The 22,580-nt window shown below is 45.7% G+C and overlaps 1 protein-coding gene across 3 annotated transcripts in view; it reads right to left on the bottom strand.

Moving 5' to 3' along the window:
* Nucleotides 1-566: 566 nt before the first annotated feature.
* The window catches only part of LOC115155659 (CSC1-like protein 2), a 78,908-nt gene continuing 56,894 nt past the window's right edge, over nucleotides 567-22,580 (bottom strand). For all 3 annotated transcript variants that reach the window (XM_029702523.1, XM_029702533.1, XM_029702514.1), the window contains 9 exons: nucleotides 18,811-18,897; nucleotides 14,388-14,453; nucleotides 13,120-13,282; nucleotides 12,353-12,458; nucleotides 10,737-10,904; nucleotides 9,903-10,018; nucleotides 4,007-4,078; nucleotides 3,759-3,893; nucleotides 567-3,602 (listed from right to left, as the gene is read on the bottom strand). In XM_029702523.1, coding sequence (XP_029558383.1) covers nucleotides 3,561-3,602; nucleotides 3,759-3,893; nucleotides 4,007-4,078; nucleotides 9,903-10,018; nucleotides 10,737-10,904; nucleotides 12,353-12,458; nucleotides 13,120-13,282; nucleotides 14,388-14,453; nucleotides 18,811-18,897 — 955 coding nt within the window. In that variant the 3' untranslated portion in view covers nucleotides 567-3,560. The remainder of the gene's footprint in view (nucleotides 3,603-3,758; nucleotides 3,894-4,006; nucleotides 4,079-9,902; nucleotides 10,019-10,736; nucleotides 10,905-12,352; nucleotides 12,459-13,119; nucleotides 13,283-14,387; nucleotides 14,454-18,810; nucleotides 18,898-22,580) is intronic.

The following is a 22,580-nucleotide window of genomic DNA, read 5'->3' as shown; positions in this document are numbered from 1 at the left end:
CGCTGAACAGTTTCCCCTGTGTATCAAGAATGGTCCACCAACAAAAGGACATCCAGCCAACTTGACACGACTGTGGGAAGCATTGGAGTCAACATGGACCAGTATCCCTATGGAATTATTTTGACACATTGTAGAGTCCATGTCCCGACTGCTGAGGGTAAAGGGGGGAGGAGGAGGGGCAACTTTATATTAGTGTGTTTGTAATGTTTTGTAACTCAGTGTATATATTATTATTATTATTATTATTATGATATATTATACTATTCTTACAGAACTCCTGATACAAACGTAATGCCTTAAAATTAAAAAATAAGTTGTTTAATACTGAGTGAGTCCATCATTTTACTGTGCAGAAACCGACAGTACCTTATGAATATATATACCAGTACTATATAGTACATCAAATCTGTACTATGCAGTATATTTGTTACTTGGTTTAAGCACATTTCTCTTCGGGGGGGGGGGGGGCTTCTGAACGAGCCGAAGTGACATCACACTAGGAAAGCTGCTCAGCATAGATTGGTTCAGCCCAGTGACTCACTTCCCAAATTAGCACTAAGAAAACAGGACATTTGTTCATTTTTATTTATGTATATCCACAATGTGGAAACCAAGAGTTTTAAAACACAAGTTAATTGTTTCTATCTATCTAACAGTATATAGCACATAGCTCGGGCTAAACCTGCTCTGAGAAGTACACTACGGAACAGGATCAATGAGTTAGCCAGCTAACTGAACGGGCACGGTCTAGACGACTCAACAAAAACACATATCCACCTGTAGCTTTCTTTATGAACCGGACAATCAATAGTTATTTCTTGTTTATCAAAGTTCGCTGGCTAACTAAATTGATCCTGTTTTATAGTAGATCCCTGAAGGTTAAACCAGGCTATAAAAATCGGTTCTGCCTCACTTTGGAAGAAAACTAATCTGGTCGTTGGTTCCGTCAGTGGAATATTGTAACGAGCTGAAGAGAGCAACATCACATCATGATTACTGCAGAACAACTTGAAATGAAAATTATGGATTTGGTATCATCCATTTAGATTTTTACCAGATTAATCCGATTCCGTAGTAATTGCTAGTATTCTGTTCAACCACAATACGCCTAAAATATCAATAAAAACATTGATCAAGTCTTACACTATTAAGACTCATTTTTACACGTCCGAAATGGCGTCCTATTCCCTATTAGAGTACTGAGCCCTATGGGCCCCGCCCAAAAAGTAGTGCACTAAATAGGGAATAGGATGCCACGTGGGACACAACCGTTTTGCACAGTTGGTCTATTCCGTCCTGACTGAGCCACGATATGTTTTCTGTACATAGTAACCCACCAGGTTCAACAGCACTCTGGGTGGCAGTTGGGACACTGTTGTTTGTAACAATGCTCCATAAATCATCTACACTGTTTATAATATCTACCTCTACGTGATGCAGTATCTCGCTAGTGTCAATATTCACGTCGTAAATGAAGACAATCCCTAAACCCATCTGAAGCCATCTAAAAACGGGACACAGGTTACAGAGTTGGCAGAAAGGAGAAAACCTTCCTACAAAGCTTATTATTATTTTTCCTAAATAAAACAAATGTTCAAACCAACCAACAGACTGTGAAACAACCTTTTGTACAGTGATGTAAACACCAAAATAAAGAGGCTTGTCTTGAGATGAGTCACTAGAGGAGCTAGCTAGAACACAGAGACGGGCAAGTCAGAGCAGGGGCCAGGCTCACAGAGACGGGCCAGTCAGAGCAGGGGCCAGGCTCACAGAGACGGGCCAGTCAGAGCAGGGGCCAGGCTCACAGACGGGCCAGTCAGAGCAGGGGCCAGGGTCACAGAGACGGGCCAGTCAGAGCAGGGGCCAGGGTCACAGAGACGGGCCAGTCAGAGCAGGGGCCAGGGTCACAGAGACGGGCCAGTCAGAGCAGGGGCCAGGGTCACAGAGACGGGCCAGTCAGAGCAGGGGCCAGGGTCACAGAGACGGGCCAGTCAGAGCAGGGGCCAGGGTCACAGAGACGGGCCAGTCAGAGCAGGGGCCAGGGTCACAGAGACGGGCCAGTCAGAGCAGGGGCCAGGGTCACAGAGACGGGCCAGGGTCACATTCAGGAGGCAAACGTTGTGGAACATTGTGGAACGTTGTGGAACATTGTAGATAGAAATGTTAAGAAAAGAGTTGACATGATTCCTTATTCTACATTTCAGAGAGGCGTATTTGTTCTACATAACATATTTATATCTGAAGGTTCGCGCCCCCTGCTTAACGCGTCCATAGTAACAGGGAGTAGAGGCCTGGGGGAAACTACAGGTCACAGACCAAGAGTTCAAGGGTCGAGCTCTCCCTCTACCGAAGAACACGGTCCCACAGAGTCCTAGCCGGGAAAGACCTGGCTGAGGTAGCACAATTACGGAAACTTTCCCAAAGTTCCTAGGTTTTTCCAGAAATCCCTTATTCCAATAAACTTCTAACCAACATATTGAAAAACCTGCGAACTCTGGGACAATTTTGGGAATTTTGCAACCATAGTTGTGGGACACAAAACAGGGTAGAGGTTGGGCTGTCATATCCACTTCATATCTGCTTCCTGGGGGCATCCTCCTCTCCACTAGGGGCTCTGGACTGCCTTCTGCCTTCAGTTATGTTAGGGCGGCTCCATTAGGGCTCAGTCTGGAGCCGCAGTCCCACTACAGTCGCTCAGGGCAGAACAGGCCAGAAGACAGAGCGATCTAGTTGTTACGAGGGACAGTATCCATGATCCATCCATCCACAGTTGTTTTTTTATGTCGAAACAAGTAGTTAATTGATTATTAAAGTTTTTCAGACCAACTTAAAAATAACCATGCCTAAAAATAAATACCATTTCCAAAAAAAGGCTATTTTACATTTTACAAATCCAGAGTTTTTGTTGCTGAACAACAAAAAGGAAAAGCAGAGGAGTGTTTAGTTCAGTTTGTTACAGTGGTCATCATCATGGTGACCACATTCCTTCTTTTTTTTTTTTTTTTTTCACACAGGGTTGGAACCATCCAGAGACCGTCGGGACAGAGTAGGGGTAGACCAGAGCAGGCGAACAGCGTGTGTGTGATGCTGACAGACATTTCTCCTCCTCCTCTTCATCTTCTCATATTAGGCTGCTTATTGTGACGAAGCCTCTAGGGCACAGAGACGATTAGGGGTGCAGGCAGAACAGGCAAAGTATTATGGGAAGGAAAGATCCCTCCTTCACAGTCAGCGCTAGATCAATAGTTGTAAGGTAGAGTTACCAGTCCTTTAGTAGACACACTCTCTGTGTGTGTGTGTGTGTGTGTGTGTGTGTGTGTGTGTGTGTGTGTGTGGGGTGTGCAGACAATGTAATAGTCTGTTCAGGACTTTAAGGTTAGTGGTCTATCCATGTCTTTTAAAGCTGTGTCAGTCCGTTTCAGCTCTATAGCTTAATTCACTAGGTCAGTGCATCCATCCAGTCGGTGAAATTAAACTTTAGTTTCTGCCATCTCAGTCTCTGCTTCTCTCTCCCCGTCCTCCGTCTCCTCCCTGACAGCCGTCTCCGGCGTCCCCTGATGTCAGTGCCGCACCTCGTTAGCGAGGAGACTGTCCTCGCCGCTCTGGAATAAAAAGGAGAATACTTTATTGTCCAATCACTTACAGAGTAAGAGGAACTCATCTTTATGCTCACAACGACCCAACACCCCCGAGGTTAAGCCCCGGGAGAAATTACAAGAATTGAAGCGCCTTGCTCAAAGGGCACGTCGGCAGGCTACCTGGAAGTCGGCTTCATTGAGGCTGTTCCCCACTTGGATGATCTCCTCGTCCTGCGAGCCCTCACTGACCCCGCTGCCAGCCGAACCCAGCTCGTCTAAGCTGGGGTCCTGGAGCACCGAGGCAATGTACATCTGCTGTTGTTGGGAAAGAAGAAGAAGAGAGGAGGGATAGAAAGGAAGGAAGGAAGAGAAAGGTCAGTGTGAGAGATGGATGGAGAGGTAGTCTAGGCTGAGGAAACGGTACTTACCGCTGACTTATTGAAGGGAGAGGTGCGTGCAGGACGACCGTTCTCTACACCATCCACATTCTCCACGTCAATCTGTGGGGAAGGGGGGGGGGAGATGGGAGAAAATACACACACAGTTATAATATATATATATAAATAAAACGCCACTGCAGAACATTCACAGTGTTGATTGATACTATATCAGAAGGCATTTATCAGGGATGTGAGAAATGGACCACTTCACTTATTAACGTTTAAAACGGCCCTTAAATTATTATTTTTTAAATAAAAATAAATTCACAATGTAGAATTATTGTCCTAGTACCTATGTATGACTGCTAGGACCGTTAATGAAGATCTACCGACCACAACCCTTTATAGAACACAGTAACGTATCCATAGAGACAACCCTTTATAGAACACAGTAACGTGTCCATAGAGACAACCCTTTATAGAACACAGTAACGTGTCCATAGAGACAACCCTTTATAGAACACGGTGTCATGACTGTCCTGATCAGGTCAGGGTACAGGAGACCACCACCCTACAGATTATCTCCCAAACCCCCAACAGAGGAGGAGAGATCTAGGGGTCTGAAGATGTGGGGGTTTTATGACACCTCATGCCCATAATACAGAGAAATTCCTTTGTCCTAACAATGGAGAACTGGCCTCAGAACCTTAAACATGCAATAAAGGAACTTTGGAACAATGGTTTCCGTCAGCCACAATGGTGGTTATGACGAAAAGTGGAATATTAAAATGTATGTAACTTTTGTATTGGTTTTTAAAGGTTAAGAGATGACGTTATTATGAAAACATTGTACCTTTAAGAGTTTTCCCAGTATATGCCTGATGTTTATACATTGTACGCTGTTTGGAAAATATCCAAATCGAACAGAATGTTTTGGCAAAGATGAAATGTGAAGTTAGTGTCTAAAATCGGATTTTTAGCCAAATCTAAGCCTTGCCCCTGTACTTGGTCCGCCCAGAGAATCGCCCTAAAGGCTGTCACACCCACCTCTGACCCGAGGGTATAAGACAGGAGATTGGAGAATTAACATAGGAGACTATTGACCCCAAGCTGCAGCGAAGGTCTAACAAAGTCGACGAACCCCAAAACGAAACACAAGGTTGAAGACAAAGAAATATTTTTCTACACGAGCTACGGACGAGTAGCTGTGTCTAAGCGGGTGAATTCAAGCCGAACCACCCAGCCTCCACTCTCGATTGAATCGTGGTATCGACACCATTCGAGCCGAAGCTGTGAGCTCTGAGCTACAGAGCTGTCTGTCCTCAGAAGACCCCTTTCAGATCAAGGGTGAGGATCAGACCACTTAGCCAAGAAGGACACTGACATCGTGAGGACAACCAGAGAGTTGCGCCGGAGAACTTCGTCATTTAAAAGCCTAAACGACCCACGCGGAGCTTCCCACCTGAGAACTACAACACGTAATTACATCATTATATTCTGACCCATAAGAGCGGCAGTTCGGGGCAAGGCTAATTTTAAATAAGCATGGCTGACAAATGAACCCAAATGTATATTTCTCTCGTGTACTTCCTTTCTTTCTCTCTCTTTAAAATCCCCATTTTGGGTAACAAGCGCCAGAGTGTGTTGGCCCGTTGTACTAAGTCCTAATCAATAGCTAGACTGTGTTTTGTGTATGTGCATTTTTATCATCATTTTAGCTTGCTAGTAAATAAATAATCAACTAAGATTGGTGTGGTAAATTCAGTGGTAAAGCCCGGGTCCGTGCAGATTCCCGGATTATACGACTTTCAGATAATGAGACTGTAGAGGAAACTGATTAATTTAGCGACTGTTGTAATCGATATTCTGATATCCTTTGAGTTAATTTGGGAAATAGAAACTCAATCAAAACAATGTTCCCATGGTGCCCCAGGTTAATGAGTTAATAATTGCTTGATTCATTGCTTAATTCATTTAATCACGTAATTATAAACCGTTAATCATTCGATGAGCAACAGTCGTCACATTAACTAATACAACGTCACGACAACGGTAACGTGCCCACAAAGACGACCCTTTATAGAACACAGTAACGTGTCCATAGAGACAACCCTTTATAGAACACAGTAACGTATCCATAGAGACAACCCTTTATAGAACACAGTAACGTATCCATAGAGACAACCCTTTATAGAACACAGTAACGTATCCATAGAGACAACCCTTTATAGAACACGGTAACGTGTCCATAGAGACAACCCTTTATAGAACACAGTAACGTATCCATAGAGACAACCCTTTATAGAACACAGTAACGTATCCATAGAGACAACCCTTTATAGAACACAGTAACGTATCCATAGAGACAACCCTTTATAGAACACAGTAACGTATCCATAGAGACAACCCTTTATAGAACACAGTAACGTATCCACAGAGACAACCCTTTATAGAACACAGTAACGTATCCACAGAGACAACCCTTTATAGAACACAGTAACGTATCCACAGAGACAACCCTTTATAGAACACAGTAACGTATCCATAGAGACAACCCTTTATAGAACACAGTAACGTATCCACAGAGACAACCCTTTATAGAACACAGTAACGTATCCATAGAGACAACCCTTTATAGAACACAGTAACGTATCCACAGAGACAACCCTTTATAGAACACAGTAACGTATCCATAGAGACAACCCTTTATAGAACACAGTAACGTATCCATAGAGACAACCCTTTATAGAACACAGTAACGTATCCATAGAGACAACCCTTTATAGAACACAGTAACGTATCCACAGAGACAACCCTTTATAGAACACAGTAACGTGTCCATAGAGACAACCCTTTATAGAACACAGTAACGTATCCATAGAGACAACCCTTTATAGAACACAGTAACGTATCCATAGAGACAACCCTTTATAGAACACAGTAACGTATCCACAGAGACAACCCTTTATAGAACACAGTAACGTATCCATAGAGACAACCCTTTATAGAACACAGTAACGTGTCCATAGAGACAACCCTTTATAGAACACAGTAACGTATCCACAGAGACAACCCTTTATAGAACACAGTAACGTATCCACAGAGACAACCCTTTATAGAACACAGTAACGTGTCCACAGAGACAACCCTTTATAGAACACAGTAACGTATCCATAGAGACAACCCTTTATAGAACACAGTAACAGTAATGTGTCCATAGCACAATTGATAACTTAAGATAATTACAAAAAAAATGTATTTTACATTCAGAAGTGTCTTTTCAGACAGTTGAATTCTGCCCTGGCTTACATTATATATACTAAAGTATGTGGACACCCCTTCAAATTAGTGGATTCGGCTATTTCAGCCACACCCGTTGCTGACAGGTGTATAAAATCGAGCACAGAGCCATGCAATCTCCATAGACAAACATTGGCGGTAGAATGACCGGTACTGAAGAGCTCAGCGGCTTTCAAGGTGGCACAGTCATAGGATGCCACCTTTCCAACAAGTCAGTTCGTTAAAATGTCTTCCCTGCTAGAGCTGCCCGGGTCAACTGTAAGCGCTGTTATTGTGAAGTGGAAACGTCTAGGAATAACAACGGCTCAGCTGTGAAGTGGTTAGGATACACAACTTCACAGAACGGGACCGCCGAGTGCTGAAGCAAGTAGCACGTAAAAATCGTCTGTCCTTGGTTGCAACACTCACTACCGAGTTCCAAACTGCCTCTGGAAGCAACGTCAGCACAATAACTGTTCGTTGGGAGCTTCATGAAATGGGTTTCCATGGCTGAGCAGCTGCACACAAGCCTAAGATCACCATGCGCAATGCCAAGCTTTGTCTCGAGTGGAGTCAATCACCACCTTCCGGAGACACCTGAAACCCCACCTCTTTAAGGAATACCTGGGATAGGATAAAGTAATCTTTCTAACCCCCCCCCCCCCTTAAAAGATTTAGATGCACTATTGTAAAGTGGTTGTTCCACTGGATATCATAAGGTAAATTCACCGATTTCTAAGTCGCTCTGGATAAGAGCGTCTGCTAAATGACTTAAATGTAAATGTAATGTAAATGTGTAAAGCTCGCTGCCATTGGACTCTGGAGCAGTGGAAACACATTCTCTGGATTGATTAATCACGCTTCACCATCTGGCAGTCCAACTGACAAATCTAGGTTTGGCGATGCCAGGAGAATGCTAATTGTTCCAATCCTTAGTGCCAACTGTACAGGAATAATGGTCTGAGGCTGTTTTTCATGGTTCGGGCCCCTTAGTTCCAGTGAAGGGAAATCTTACCGCTACAGCATCCAATTACATTCTTGACGATTCAGTGCTTCCAACTCTGTGGCAACAGTTTGGGGAAGACCCTTTCCTGTTTCAGCATGACAATGCCCCTGTGCACAAAGCATGGTCCATACAGAAATGGTTTGTCGAGATCGGTGTGGAAGAACTTGACTGGCCTACACAGAGCCCTGATCTCAACCCCATCGAACACCTTTGGGATGAATTGGAACGCCGACTGCAAGCCAGGCCTTAATCGCCCACATACCTTTGGTCAAGTAGTGTATAGTGTGCAATCGTTTCCTTGACAACAATAATCATCCCTGATTGATGTGTTGTTTTTAATGGTATGGTAGCTAGAGGTGTTTTATTTCGACTAAATATAGTGGTGCGTCAGTCTAAGTAACGTAATAAAAACAATCCCCATCAAAACCCATCAGTTTAAGCTAGAGATATGTCAGCCTTCCACATCTGCTGTGAAAAGGTCTTTGTAAGATCATGAGACATCTCAAAAACCGGTCTTCCAAAAAAACTATAAAAAACGTCTGTAGCGTCTGAACAGTTGGGGTACAAACTAATACGACGGAAAGGGGAGACTCTCACAAACACCATGGTGTTCTCCGTTTTGCTCTACGACCCTCACAAGTGTCATGGGACTCGTCTGAAGGTAACTCATACAAACACATGGAAGTATAGAGATATATATATAGATATTTAACCTTCATCTGAAGATAACCAATATACATGCATGGAAGTATGGAGGTATATATAGATATTTAACCTTCGTCTGAAGGTAACCCATACAAATGAATGGAAGTATGGAGGTAGTTCAGTGCCAACAAAGAGGATAAACATAATTATAATCCTGATCTTTCTTAGATATAAACCAGACACTTCAAAACCTTATTCCGCATGATACATTTTTTTACTGTCTTTTTTTTTTGGTACATTTATCAAAGTGCTATTCAATGTGTTTCTATGGGCTATAGTTGTAAAGGCCAAATTCAAGATTTTATCAAAATGTTGTAATATTGTTTTGGGGGGGTTCCCCCTAAAGGGGTCCTAAAATTCTAAATCAAATAGCTAAATGTTCCATGTTATGACCATCTTAAAACAATTCCATATGGCCATCTTAAAACAATTCCATATGTTAGCTAGGATAGTCTACAGGCAACAGACCGAAAAGCAGGCCAGTGTGAGGGAGAGAGAGAGAGGCGGGGTAGGCAGAACTGTGTACATATGTCTTGGTAAGCTGTATCTCGCTATGTCTTGTCTTATATTCCTCTCAAATTCCCCACAGTAGCCTAAAGTCAACCTCATCCTCTCAACAAGAAAAATTATCTGTTTTGTGATAACTGCACTGTAATTGAATTTGTTGGGAAAACATTGTTTTTCGGTTAAGGATTTTTCTTAACGTTATCGATCCCAACGTTGTTTTAACATTTAAAACGTTAACACCCCTAGCCATTAATCCTCTAGAACCTAAATTCCCCCCAATGAGATTTTAAGATTGTAATTTACACTTGTCTATAAATGCATAATTTGTCTCATATTGCATACAAGATCCTTATGGTACAAGAGAATGTGTTCTCAATTACTTTCCTGGTTAAATAAATAAAATATAAAACACTATAAGAAGAGTCTCTCTGGCTGGTGGGTTTTTACCTTGTAGTTGTGAGCGCTGAGATATTTGAAGTGTCCGAAGCAGACATGGGACAAGCAGACGATGATGGTGATGATCAGAACGATGAAGGTAAACATAGAGGTAGGGGCTGAGAAACCTGAGAGAGAGAGAGAGATGAAGGAAGAGAGAGAGAGAGAGAGAGAGAGAGAGAGAGAGAGATGAAGGAAGAGAGAGAGAGAGAGAGAGATGGAGGGAGAGAGAGAGAGAGAGAGAGAGAGAGAGAGAGATGAAGGGAGAGAGAGAGAGAGAGAGAGAGAGAGATGAAGGGAGAGAGAGAGAGAGAGAGAGAGAGAGAGAGATGAAGGGAGAGAGAGAGAGAGAGAGAGAGAGAGAGAGAGAGAGAGAGAGAGAGAGAGAGAGAGAGAGAGAGAGAGAGAGAGAGAGAGAGAGAGAGAGAGAGAGAGAGAGAGAGAGAGAAAATAAACATGTCAGTAGGATGCGGTCCCTAGTCAAAAGCAGTGCACTACGTAAAAAAACAGGTTCCCATTGGCTCTGTTCAAAAACAGTGCACTACATCGGGAATAGGGTCCCATTTGGGGCTCCCGACTGGCGCAGCGGTCTAAGGCACTGCATCTCAGTGCTCGAGGCGTAACTACAGACCCTGGTTCGATTCCAGGCTGTATCATAAACGACTGTGATTGAGAATCCCATTGGGCGGCGTACAATTGGCCCAGCATTGTTAGGGTTTTCCCAGGGTAGGCCGTCATTGTAAATAAGAATTTGTTCTTAACTGACTTGCCTAGTTTAAATAAAAGTTCAATACATTAACGTGACACACCCTACATATGAACGGCCACTAGATGGCGACCTCATACCTGTGCGGAGAGTGGAGAAGAACAGGAGCCAGAAGAGACAGAGGATGGGTGCTGCCACCACCTGGTTGACGGCCCCAGAGTGGATCTTCTTGTCCAGCTTGGAGGGAAGGTAAGCATAGTACATGTTGTAGCGATCTGCCAGGTGCTTCAACAGCATGTACATCAGACCTGGAGAGGGGGAGAAGAAGAAGAGAGAGCACGAGCAAAAGAGAGAGAGAGAGGGAGGGGGAGATGGGAGGAGAGCGAGAAAAAGGAGAGAGGGATTGAGGGGTAAAGAGGAGCAGAGACAGACAGTGAGTGTAACTATCTTCTCCATAAGCCCCCTTACAGGGGTCCTCTCCCTCTTCATTAACAGTGGATCTCAGCCCCCCCTGAAGGTGACGATAAGTCAGGACAATACATCACCTCACTAAACCAGTTAGTAACAGTGGATCTCAGCCCCCCCTGAAGGTGACGATAAGTCAGGACAATACATCACCTCACTAAACCAGTTAGTAACAGTGGATCTCAGCCCCCCCCTGAAGATGACGATAAGTCAGGACAATACATCACCTCACTAAACCAGTTAGTAACAGTGGATCTCAGCCCCCCCTGAAGGTGACGATAAGTCAGGACAATACATCACCTCACTAAACCAGTTAGTAACAGTGGATCTCAGCCCCCCCTGAAGGTGACGATAAGTCAGGACAATACAGCACCTCACTAAACCAGTTAGTAACAGTGGATCTCAGCCCCCCCTGAAGGTGACGATAAGTCAGGACAATACATCACCTCACTAAACCAGTTAGTAACAGTGGATCTCAGCCCCCCCCTGAAGGTGACGATAAGTCAGGACAATACAGCACCTCACTAAACCAGTTAGTAACAGTGGATCTCAGCCCCCCCCTGAAGGTGACGATAAGTCAGGACAATACATCACCTCACTAAACCAGTTAGTAAAAGTGGATCTCAGCCCCCCTGAAGGTGACGATAAGTCAGGACAATACAGCACCTCACTAAACCAGTTAGTAACAGTGGATCTCAGCCCCCCCCTGAAGGTGACGATAAGTCAGGACAATACAGCACCTCACTAAACCAGTTAGTAACAGTGGATCTCAGCCCCCCCCTGAAGGTGACGATAAGTCAGGACAATACAGCACCTCACTAAACCAGTTAGTAACAGTGGATCTCAGCCCCCCCTGAAGATGACGATAAGTCAGGACAATACAGCACCTCACTAAACCAGTTAGTAACAGTGGATCTCAGCCCCCCCGAAGATGACGATAAGTCAGGACAATACAGCACCTCACTAAACCAGTTAGTAACAGTGGATCTCAGCCCCCCCTGAAGATGACGATAAGTCAGGACAATACAGCACCTCACTAAACCAGTTAGTAACAGTGGATCTCAGCCCCCCCCTGAAGGTGACGATAAGTCAGGATAATACATCACCTCACTAAACCAGTTAGTAACAGTGGATCTCAGCCCCCCCTGAAGATGACGATAAGTCAGGACAATACAGCACCTCACTAAACCAGTTAGTAACAGTGGATCTCAGCCCCCCCCTGAAGATGACGATAAGTCAGGACAATACAGCACCTCACTAAACCAGTTAGTAACAGCGGATCTCAGCTCACCGAAGGGGACGATGATTGGACAGGTGATGCTGTATGTCATGACCACAGTGAAGACACACATCATCCAGGCATAGGCCGCCCCAAACTGGAACTCATACGCCTGGTGCTGCAGAACATAGAAATTGAGTTATAGGACTGGAACTCATACGCCTGGTGCTGCAGAGCATAGAAATAGAGTTATAGAACTGGAACTCATACGCCTGGTGCTGCAGAGCATAGAAATAGACACAACTGGAACTCATACGTTTGGTGCTGTAAAGTATAGAAATAAAATATTAGAACGGCAACTCATTCGCTTAGTGCTGCAGAACATAGAGATATAATTATAGAATTGGAAAACTTAATGATGCAGAGAGACACACATTAACAGGAGGATATTATCATATGTCCTTAGGGAAGCCTCAGTTCAACAAAAGCATAGCTTGTCATGGTTGGGGTTCATTCCATTTTAATTTAGGAAGTAAATTGAAAATTCCAACTTCCTCATTGCTCTCCTTATTGGAATTTCAGTTTACTTCCTGAATTGATTGTTTTGTAATAGATTTGACCCCGACCCAGTAGCATTTAACCAGAGAGGAAGAAGTGAAGCGGGAGGCTTGACTCCGAACCCAAATCTGTACATTTATTCTCATCGTTAAAGCGGTCAGTCGACTATCTTGTCACTTTGATATAACTATGTGCATCCTAGGTGCGATGTAGTTTATTATGAGATGTAGTTTATTATGTGACAGGTCTTCCTGGCCACTAGGTGGTGCTCCTCTACTCACCCTCTTGACGTTGCGTCTCTCGGCAGCAGAGCGGGCCAGACACAGCCGGGTCATATACATGAGCAGACCAGGGATCCTCAGCAGATCCATGGCGTTACCGATGAACGCCGACGCGATGACATAGTTCACAAAGAACGCCCCGTTGTCAGGTAGGAACACACACCTGGGGGGGGGGCAGGAAATTACATCACAACAATAACATAGCTTTTTCACGCCAACCAGAACCACACTACGCTGGATTGGATATGTTCTGTTCTAGTCACATTACCATTTACGGCATGTTTGTGAAACGATGTGGGATGCGTAACCAGGCCAGTCCAGTACGGGCCGGCACAATAGTGTAAAAGGGGGTATTAAATACTGACTTCCTCCTAGAGGACTAAACTAAAACCCAAAGAACAGACAGATCCATAAAGACACAATATGATGAGAGAATATGGAAGCTGTTCTGATTGTCTGCTAACAATGATCTCCTCTAGCACAAACAAGGCTAAGATAAGAAATACAATGTTAGATTATGAGGGATGGGGGGGAAGACAGGAAATGTCATCACAACAACAATATTACTCACTGAATCTCAGACCCTAGGCACTTGTGAGACAATTCAATAGGTGTGGTAACTCATTCTAGCCCTGTTGGCCAGGTGTGGCAACTCATTCTAATCACTGCCAGGCTCCAACCCCCACCCGCCAGGCTCCAACCCCCACCCGCCAGACTCCAACCCCCACCCGCCAGACTCCAACCCCTTCAAATTTAGTTCTGGACCTTGAAGTCAGTTTCAATGGTTTGTTTCATTCTTCCCCTATAATCAGGTCTGATTTAGACCTGGGACAACAGGTGGTCTGATTTAGACCCGAGACAACAGGTGGTCTGATTTAGACCCGAGACAACAGGTGGTGCAATTACTGGTCAGTATTCCAGACCTTATAGGGTAAGATTTGAATACCCCTGGCCTAGGGGGGTAGGGGCTAGGCTGCTAGGGGTTCAGCTCTTCCTAAAAGACTACGTTAAACAAAGACCAGCTGGTTCCATAAGGGACGCATCAGAGAATATGGAAGCTGTTTTGATTATAGACAGGTCGAAGATAGATAACTGTTACAAACACCACTAAGATAAGACTGACAGCTTTAGATTACGAGCCAGAACGTGGCCCGACGAGCCAGAACATGGCCAGCAGAGACCACAGTGCACAAGGTAAAGGCTCAAAGCTCCCTAGATGGCAGGAACCTAGGAAGAAACCTAGAGAGGAACTAGGAACTGCTACTTACTCAAACCTCACAGCAGCGTCAGCCAGGAAGCGCTTGTCAAACAGCCATCGGAAGAAAACGTCCAGACTGGAATGAAAAAGAAAACAGTTCATTTGTCAGAGCGATAGAGGAGGTGGAGTATGATGATCCATAAAGGGACAGATTCCAAACACTCAAATGGGACATGATGTGAATCTGCTTAACACTCAGCATTAAGGAGATGGATTGGGGGTAAAGCCCTGTGATAGACTAGTGTTCTGTCTAGGGTGTGTCCTGTACATCAAGCTGTCTCCCTACAGATACAGGAGACACACTAGTGTCTTGTCCAGGGGGTTTCCTGTACATCAAGCTGTCTCACTACAGAAACAGGAGATGGACTAGTGTCCTGTCCAGGGGGTGTCCTGTACATCAAGCTGTCTCACTACAGAAACAGGAGATGGACTAGTGTCTTGTCCAGGGGGTGTACTGTACATCAAGCTGTCTCACTACAGAAACAGGAGATGGACTAGTGTCCTGTCCAGGGAAGTGTACTGTACATCAAGCTGTCTCACTACAGAAACAGGACACAGACTAGTGTCCTGTCCAGGGGGTGTCCTGTACATCACGCTGTCTCCCTACAGAAACAGGAGACAGACTAGTGTCCTGTCCAGGGGGTGTACTGTACATCACGCTGTCTCACTACAGAAATAGGAGATGGACTAGTGTCCTGTCCAGGGAAGTGTACTGTACATCAAAATGTCTCACTACAGAAACAGGAGATAGGCTCCTGCCCTATGGGCCATTTCTGAACCGCACAAGGCTTCTTATTGGACTCCATTGAAAGTACATTTTGGTCCAGGGCTAGGCCAGGATCTGTGTTCGGGAAACTGTCCCAAAACGTTGCCTAATAGCTACGTAGTGAACAAACATACGGTAGGTAGAGGAGTTAACTGGCTGAGTAGTAAGTCGTCCTCTGTAGCAACGCCAGGATAGTGGGTTCGATTCCCGGGACCACATTTATGTCAAATGTATGCTTATATATATATATATATATATATACACACACACACTGCTCAAAAAAATAAAGGGAACACTTAAACAACACAATGTAACTCAAAGTCAATCACACTTCTGTGAAATCAAACTGTCCACTTAGGAAGCAACACTGATTGACAATACATTTCACATGCTGTTGTGCAAATGGAATAGACAACAGGTGGAAATTATAGGAAATTAGCATGACACCCCCAATAAAGTAGTGGTTCTGCAGGTGGAGACCACAGACCACTTCTCAGTTCCTATTCTTCCTGGCTGATGTTTTGGTCACTTTTGAATGCTGGCGGTGCTTTCACTCTAGTGGTAGCATGAGACGGAGTCTACAACCCACACAAGTGGCTCAGGTAGTGCAGCTCATCCAGGATGGCACATCAATGCGAGCTGTGGCAAGAAGGTTGGCTGTGTCTGTCAGCGTAGTGTCCAGAGCATGGAGGCGCTACCAGGAGACAGGCCAGTACATCAGGAGACGTGGAGGAGGCCGTAGGAGGGCAACAACCCAGCAGCAGGACCGCTACCTCCGCCACCTCCGCCTTTGTGCAAGGAGGAGCAGGAGGAGCACTGCCAGAGCCCTGCAAAATGACCTCCAGCAGGCCACAAATGTGCATGTGTCTGCTCAAACGGTCAGAAACAGACTCCATGAGGGTGGTATGAGGGCCCGACGTCCACAGGTGGGGGTTGTGCTTACAGCCCAACACCGTGCAGGACATTTGGCATTTGCCAGAGAACACCAAGATTGGCAAATTCGCCATCTGTGCTCTTCACAGATGAAAGCAGGTTCACACTGAGCACGTGACAGACGTGACAGAGTCTGGAGACGCCGTGGAGAACGTTCTGCTGCCTGCAACATCCTCCAGCATGACCGGTTTGGCGGTGGGTCAGTCATGGTGTGGGGTGGCATTTCTTTGGGGGGCCGCACAGCCCTCCATGTGCTCGCCAGAGGTAGCCTGACTGCCATTAGGTACCGAGATGAGATCCTCAGACCCCTTGTGAGACCATATGCTGGTGCGGTTGGCCCTAGGTTCCTCCTACTGCAAGACAATGCTAGACCTCATGTGGCTGGAGTGTGTCAGCAGTTCCTGCAAGAGGAAGGCATTGATGTTATGGACTGGCCCGCCCGTTCCCCAGACCTGAATCCAATTGAGCACATCTGGGACATCATGTCTCGCTCCATCCACCAATGCCACGTTGCACCACAGACTATCCAGGAGTTGGCGGATGCTTGAGTCCAGGTTTGGGAGGAGATCCCTCAGGAGACCATCCGCCACCTCATCAGGAGCATGCCCAGGCGTTGTAGGGAGGTCATACAGGCACGTGGAGGCCACACACACTACTGAGCCTCATTTTGACTTGTTTTAAGGACATTAAATCAAAGTTGGATCAGCCTGTAGTGTGGTTTTCCACTTTAATTTTGAGTGTGACTCCAAATCCAGACCTCCATGGGTTGATAAATTGGATTTCCATTGATTATTTTTGTGTGATTTTGTTGTCAGCACATTCAACTATGTAAAGAAAAAAGTATTTAATAAGATTATTTCATTCATTCAGATCTAGGATGTGTTGTTTAAGTGTTCCCTTTATTTTTTTGAGCAGTGTATATACACAGTGGGGGAAAAAAGTATTTGATCCCCTGCTGATTTTGTACGTTTGCCCACTGACAAAGAAATGATTAGTCTATAATTTTAATGGTAGGTTTATTTCAACAGCGAGAGACAGAATAACAAGAAAAAAATCCAGAAAAACGCATGTAAAAAATGTTAGAAATTGATTTGCATTTTAATGAGGGAAATAAGTATTTGACCCCCTCTCAATCAGAAAGATTTCTGGCTCCCAGGTGTCTTTTATACAGGTAACGAGCTGAGATTAGGCGCACACTCTTAAAGGGAGTGCTCCTAATCTCAGTTTGTTACCTGTATAAAAGACACCTGTCCACAGAAGCAATCAATCAGATTCCAATCTCTCCACCATGGCCAAGACCAAAGAGCTCTCCAAGGATGTCAGGGACAAGATTGTAGACCTACAGAAGGCTGGAATGGGCTACAAGACCATCGCCAAGCAGCTTGGTGAGAAGGTGACAACATTTGGTGCGATTATTCGCAAATGGAAGAAACACAAAAGAACTGTCAATATCCCTCGGCCTGGGGCACCATGCAAGATCTCACCACGTGGAGTTGCAATGATCATGAGAACAGTGAGGAATCAGCCCAGAACTACACGGGAGGATCTTGTCAATGATCTCAAGGCAGCTGGGACCACAGTCAACAAGAAAACAATTGGTAACACACTACGCCGTGAAGGACTGAAATCCTGCAGCGCCCGCAAGGTCCCCCTGCTCAAGAATACATATACATGCCCGTCTGAAGTTTGCCAATGAACATCTGAATGATTCAGAGGACAACTGGTGAAAGTGTTGTGGTCAGATGAGACCAAAATGGAGCTCTTTGGCATCAACTGAACTCGCCGTGTTTGGAGGAGGAGGAATGCTGCCTATGACCCCAAGAACACCAGCTCCACCGTCAAACATGGAGGTGGAAACATTATGCTTTGGGGGTGTTTTTCTGCTAAGGGGACAGGACAACTTCACCGCATCATTTGACGGGGCCATGTACCGTCAAATCTTGGGTGAGAACCTCCTTTCCTCAGCCAGGGCATTGAAAATGGGTCGTGGATGGGTATTCCAGCATGACAATGACCCAAAACACACGGCCAAGGCAACAAAGGAGTGGCTCAAGAAGAAGCACATTAAGGTCTTGGAGTGGCCTAGCCAGTCTCCAGACCTTAATCCCATAGAAAATCTGTGGAGGGAGCTGAAGGTTCGAGTTGCCAAACGTCAGCCTCGAAACCTTAATGACTTGGAGAAGATCTGCAAAAGGAGTGGGACAAAATCCCTCCTGAAATGAACCTGGTGGCCAACTACAAGAAACGTCTGACCTCTGTGATTGCCAACAAGGGTTTTGCCACCAAGTACTAAGTTATGTTTTGCAGAGGGGTCAAATACTTATTTCCCTCATTAAAATGCAAATCATTTTATAACATTTTTGACATGCGTTTTTCTGGATTTTTTTGTTGTTATTCTGTCTCTCACTGTTCAAATAAACCTACCATTAAAATTATAGACTGACCATTTCTTTGTAAGTGGGCAAACGTACAAAATCAGCAGGGGATCAAATACTTCCCCCCCACTGTGTGTGTGTGTATATATATATATATATATATATATATATATATATATATATATATATATATATATATATGTTTGTTTATTCCATGTGTAACTCTGTGTTGTTGTGTGTCGAACTGCTGTGCTTTATCTTGTAAATGAGAACTTGTTCTCAACTTGCCTACCTGCTTTAAATAAAGGTGATATAAAATAAAAATAAATATATGTTATCAATAAAAAGACATGTAGTACCTGCTGAGTCCTAGAGAGGGCAGCAGTAAGACCATGAAGATGAGGAAGGTGTAACATTTATGCATGGTGGTCCTGTTTTCGCCAGACCTATTAGAATACATGAAAAGTCAAAACGATCAAAAACGATCAACATTACATACAACAGCTCTCTGTATGGCTCTCTACCAGGTAAGACAGGTCCCAGATCAGTTTGTGCTGGTTTGCCGAATTCCTACATACTGGACCATAGGAGTTGGAAAGACAGCGCCAAACAGATCCGGAACCAGGCTAACCAGGTGACAACAGAGAATACTTAGTTAATGATATAATGTAGCTCTTCATTCATTATATATACAGCACACAAACATCCACTGATGTCCACTCCAATACTGTACACACAGAAAACATCCCCTGATGTCCACTCCAATACTGTACACACAGAAAACATCCCCTGATGTCCACTCCAATACTGTACACACAGAAAACAGTGTGAGTGTCTTTAGGAGAGTTGTACCAGGTCCAATGGCCCTAGAAGAAGGTGGAGTAGTGTGTGTATGTGTGTGTGTGAGTCGTACCGTGTCCAGTGTGTGTGTGTGGGGGTGTGTGTGTGTGTCGCCAGGCAACAGCAGGGTGCATGTGACCTTGTCTAGTGCAGTAGTGCCTAGGTAAAGGTAAGTTGCAACGCCTGCTTACCACGTGCTTACATACTCTCGCTTACAGCTCGCTGCCGCCTGCTAACCCTTCTGGTGAATTGGGGAGCAACTTCATGCACAAGTCTCCCCTTGCCGGTACAAAGCTTCCTGTGGGGCCTCCTCGCGGCAGCACACGTTCACTGGTTGTCTTGAAACTCCAGACTAACCCGGCAGGGGATCTCGGAAGCAGCAGTGGGCCCCAGAGACGCATCCGTACAGGCCCAGCTCTGTGTGGACACGCCCTGGCAGCCATCAAGCACTGCCCCGCTGCCTTGTGGGTTAGTCTGGTACGACTAAAAGTTAGGGGAGCACACCTTGAGAGAAAAGCAGCGTGCTGGCGGCGTGCGGTGGGTGGATGCCAACAGACTGGGGATCCGGCAGCCTCCTGCAGCTGTGGAAGATACTGGTCGTCCTGGGTTTCCCCCCTCGCCACTGGAATTTCAACCATCCTACAGTGAAGTAGTGCCGTTGGGGATTGCGCACCATCAGCGGCACTTTAAATAACTTCCTTTGCGCCAGTATCCACTTCTGACCTCGGTGAAGCCATCAACCGGAAACCGGACTAAAGCCTGGCGGCGTTGGGGTGTCTGGTGACGGGCGCAGGAGTAAATGCACCGGGAGTCCTTAAATCAGATCCCTGCACGCCAGCAGCAGAGGTCTATTATGGGTCGCCAGCAGTTGGGACTTGGCAGTTGCTCTCGGCAGACCCCTGTGTGACTGAGCAGCCCTATTTAGGAGCCAGACTGCTCACCCCAGCTGGGGAGAGGCCTAAAAATTGCACTCACTCCTTCCTGGATAGGCTACTGCACACCTATCTGGAGTTCCACTCAGCGGTTGAAAAAATGCTAAAGAACATAATTCCCCTGAAACTGGCGACATGGAACATCAGAACTCTTCTGGACACTGACGATAATAGCGATAGAACCCATCGGAGAACAGCTTTGATTGGTGCAGAACTAAGGCGCTACAATATTGACATTGCTGCCCTGAGTGAGACCAGGTTCCTGGATGAAGGTTCCCTGGATGAGGAGGGAGAAGGTTACACCTTCTTCTGGAAAGGTTACCCTCAGGGTGGACAACATCAGCACGGTGTGGGACTGGCAATTAAGAACATCCTTTTACCCAGCCTCACCAAAACACCTGTCGGTATAAGTGAAAGACTCATGTCTCCCCTAGCCAAGATGTGTTATGCTACTCTTCTCAGTGCCTACACACCAACATTACCATCTGAAAATGAGGCGAAGGACTGCTTCTACCAGTCACTAGATGAGGCCCTTCACCGCATCCCCAGGAATGACAACATCTTTCTGCTGGGTGACTTCAACGCTAGAGTGGGACAGAACAACAGGATATGGAGCAGAGTTCTGGGTAGGCATGGTGTTGGCCAGCTCAATGAGAACGGCATGAGACTGCTAACTCTATATGCCGAGTATGATCTCATTGTCACTAACATCTTGTTCCAGCAGAACAACAAATATAAAAACATCATGATGCAACCCACACTCCAAACACCGGCACATGATCGACTACGTCATAGTGACACGTTCTGACACTAATAACGTCCTGCTGACAAGTGACATGAGGAATGCTGGACAGATCACCATATGATACTGGCTAAACTCCAGGTGAGAATACATCCTCCCCAACGCTTGCAGACGTCCAGCAAGAGCTGTCTGCACTGTATCCGGCTTGAGAAAGCTGCAGTAAGGGATGAGTTCCATCGCTCTCTCGCTGAAATTCTGAGGGAAAATGAGCCTCTTCTGAGCACAGAGGATCCCATGGACCCAGAAGTGGGCATCTATCAGCTCAGAGGATCCCATGGACCCAGAAGTGGGCATCTATCAGCTCAGAGGATCCCATGGACCCAGGAGTGGGCATCTATCAGCTCAGAAGTGGGCATCTATCAGCTCAGAGGATCCCATGGACCAGAGGTGGGCATCTATTAGCTCAGTGCTCTATCAGGCAGCGGCCCACTTCATTGGCTACAGGAGGTAGGAAACATCAGGATTGGTTCGATGAGAACTCGGACACCATCACAACCTTACTGGACAATATGCACAAAGCAGACAGGGCCACTCTCAACAGCCCCACATCTGCTATCCTCCTCCAGCATCACGCAAGAAAGTGCAAACAACCTCGCATGCTCTGCAGAACGAATGATGGACGAATAAGGCACAGGAAATCAAAATGTATGCCGACGAAAAAACGCACCATTTCACTCCATCACTCTACTGCAAACAGCTGATGATCTGACTCTCTTGACCCACCAAAACCAGATCCTGATGAGGTGGGCTGAACCACCAAAACCAGGTCCTGATGAGGTGGGCTGCCCCACCAAAACCAGATCCTGATGAGGTGGGCTGCCCTACCAAAACCAGATCCTGATGAGGTGGGCTGCCCTACCAAAACCAGATCCTGATGAGGTGGGCTGAACCACCAAAACCAGATCCTGATGAGGTAGGCTGAACCACCAAAACCGGATCCTGATGAGGTGGGCTGCCCTACCAAAACCAGATCCTGATGAGGTGGGCTGAACCACCAAAACCAGATCCTGATGAGGTGAGGTGACCACTATGAAGCAATACTCAATCAGTGCTCTCCTACAGACCAATCCATCCTGGAAGAACTGCCTGTCCGTCCACCCATTCAAGACCTCAACCATTCGCCAAACTTCCAAGAGGTGTTATCAGCAATCCGTTTCCTCAAGAACAACAAGCCTTGTGGCGCTGACAGCATCCCGGCAGAGCTACTGAAGAAGTGAGGTTACTGCTGACAGCATCCCGGCAGAGCTACTGAAGAAGGGAGGTTACTGCTGACAGCATCCCGGCAGAGGTACTGAAGAAGGGAGGTTACTGCTGACAGCATCCCGGCAGAGCTACTGAAGAAGGGAGAGGTTGCTGCTGACAGCATCCCGGCAGAGCTACTGAAGAAGGGAGGTTCCTGCTGACAGCATCCCGGCAGAGCTACTGAAGAAGGGAGGTTACTTCTGAAAAACATCAGGACCTTTTCATGGCCTTCCACACTGTGAGCAGGGAACTACTATGGGGCATTCTACTCAAATTTGTCTGTCCAGACAAATTTGTCAACAATCTTTGCCAA

The sequence above is a fragment of the Salmo trutta genome, chromosome 2 (assembly GCF_901001165.1).
Source record: "Salmo trutta chromosome 2, fSalTru1.1, whole genome shotgun sequence".
In the NCBI taxonomy this organism is placed as follows: Eukaryota; Metazoa; Chordata; class Actinopteri; order Salmoniformes; family Salmonidae; genus Salmo; species Salmo trutta.
Note: the sequence above shows the minus strand (reverse complement) of the source record. Positions and strands in the feature narration are given on the sequence as shown.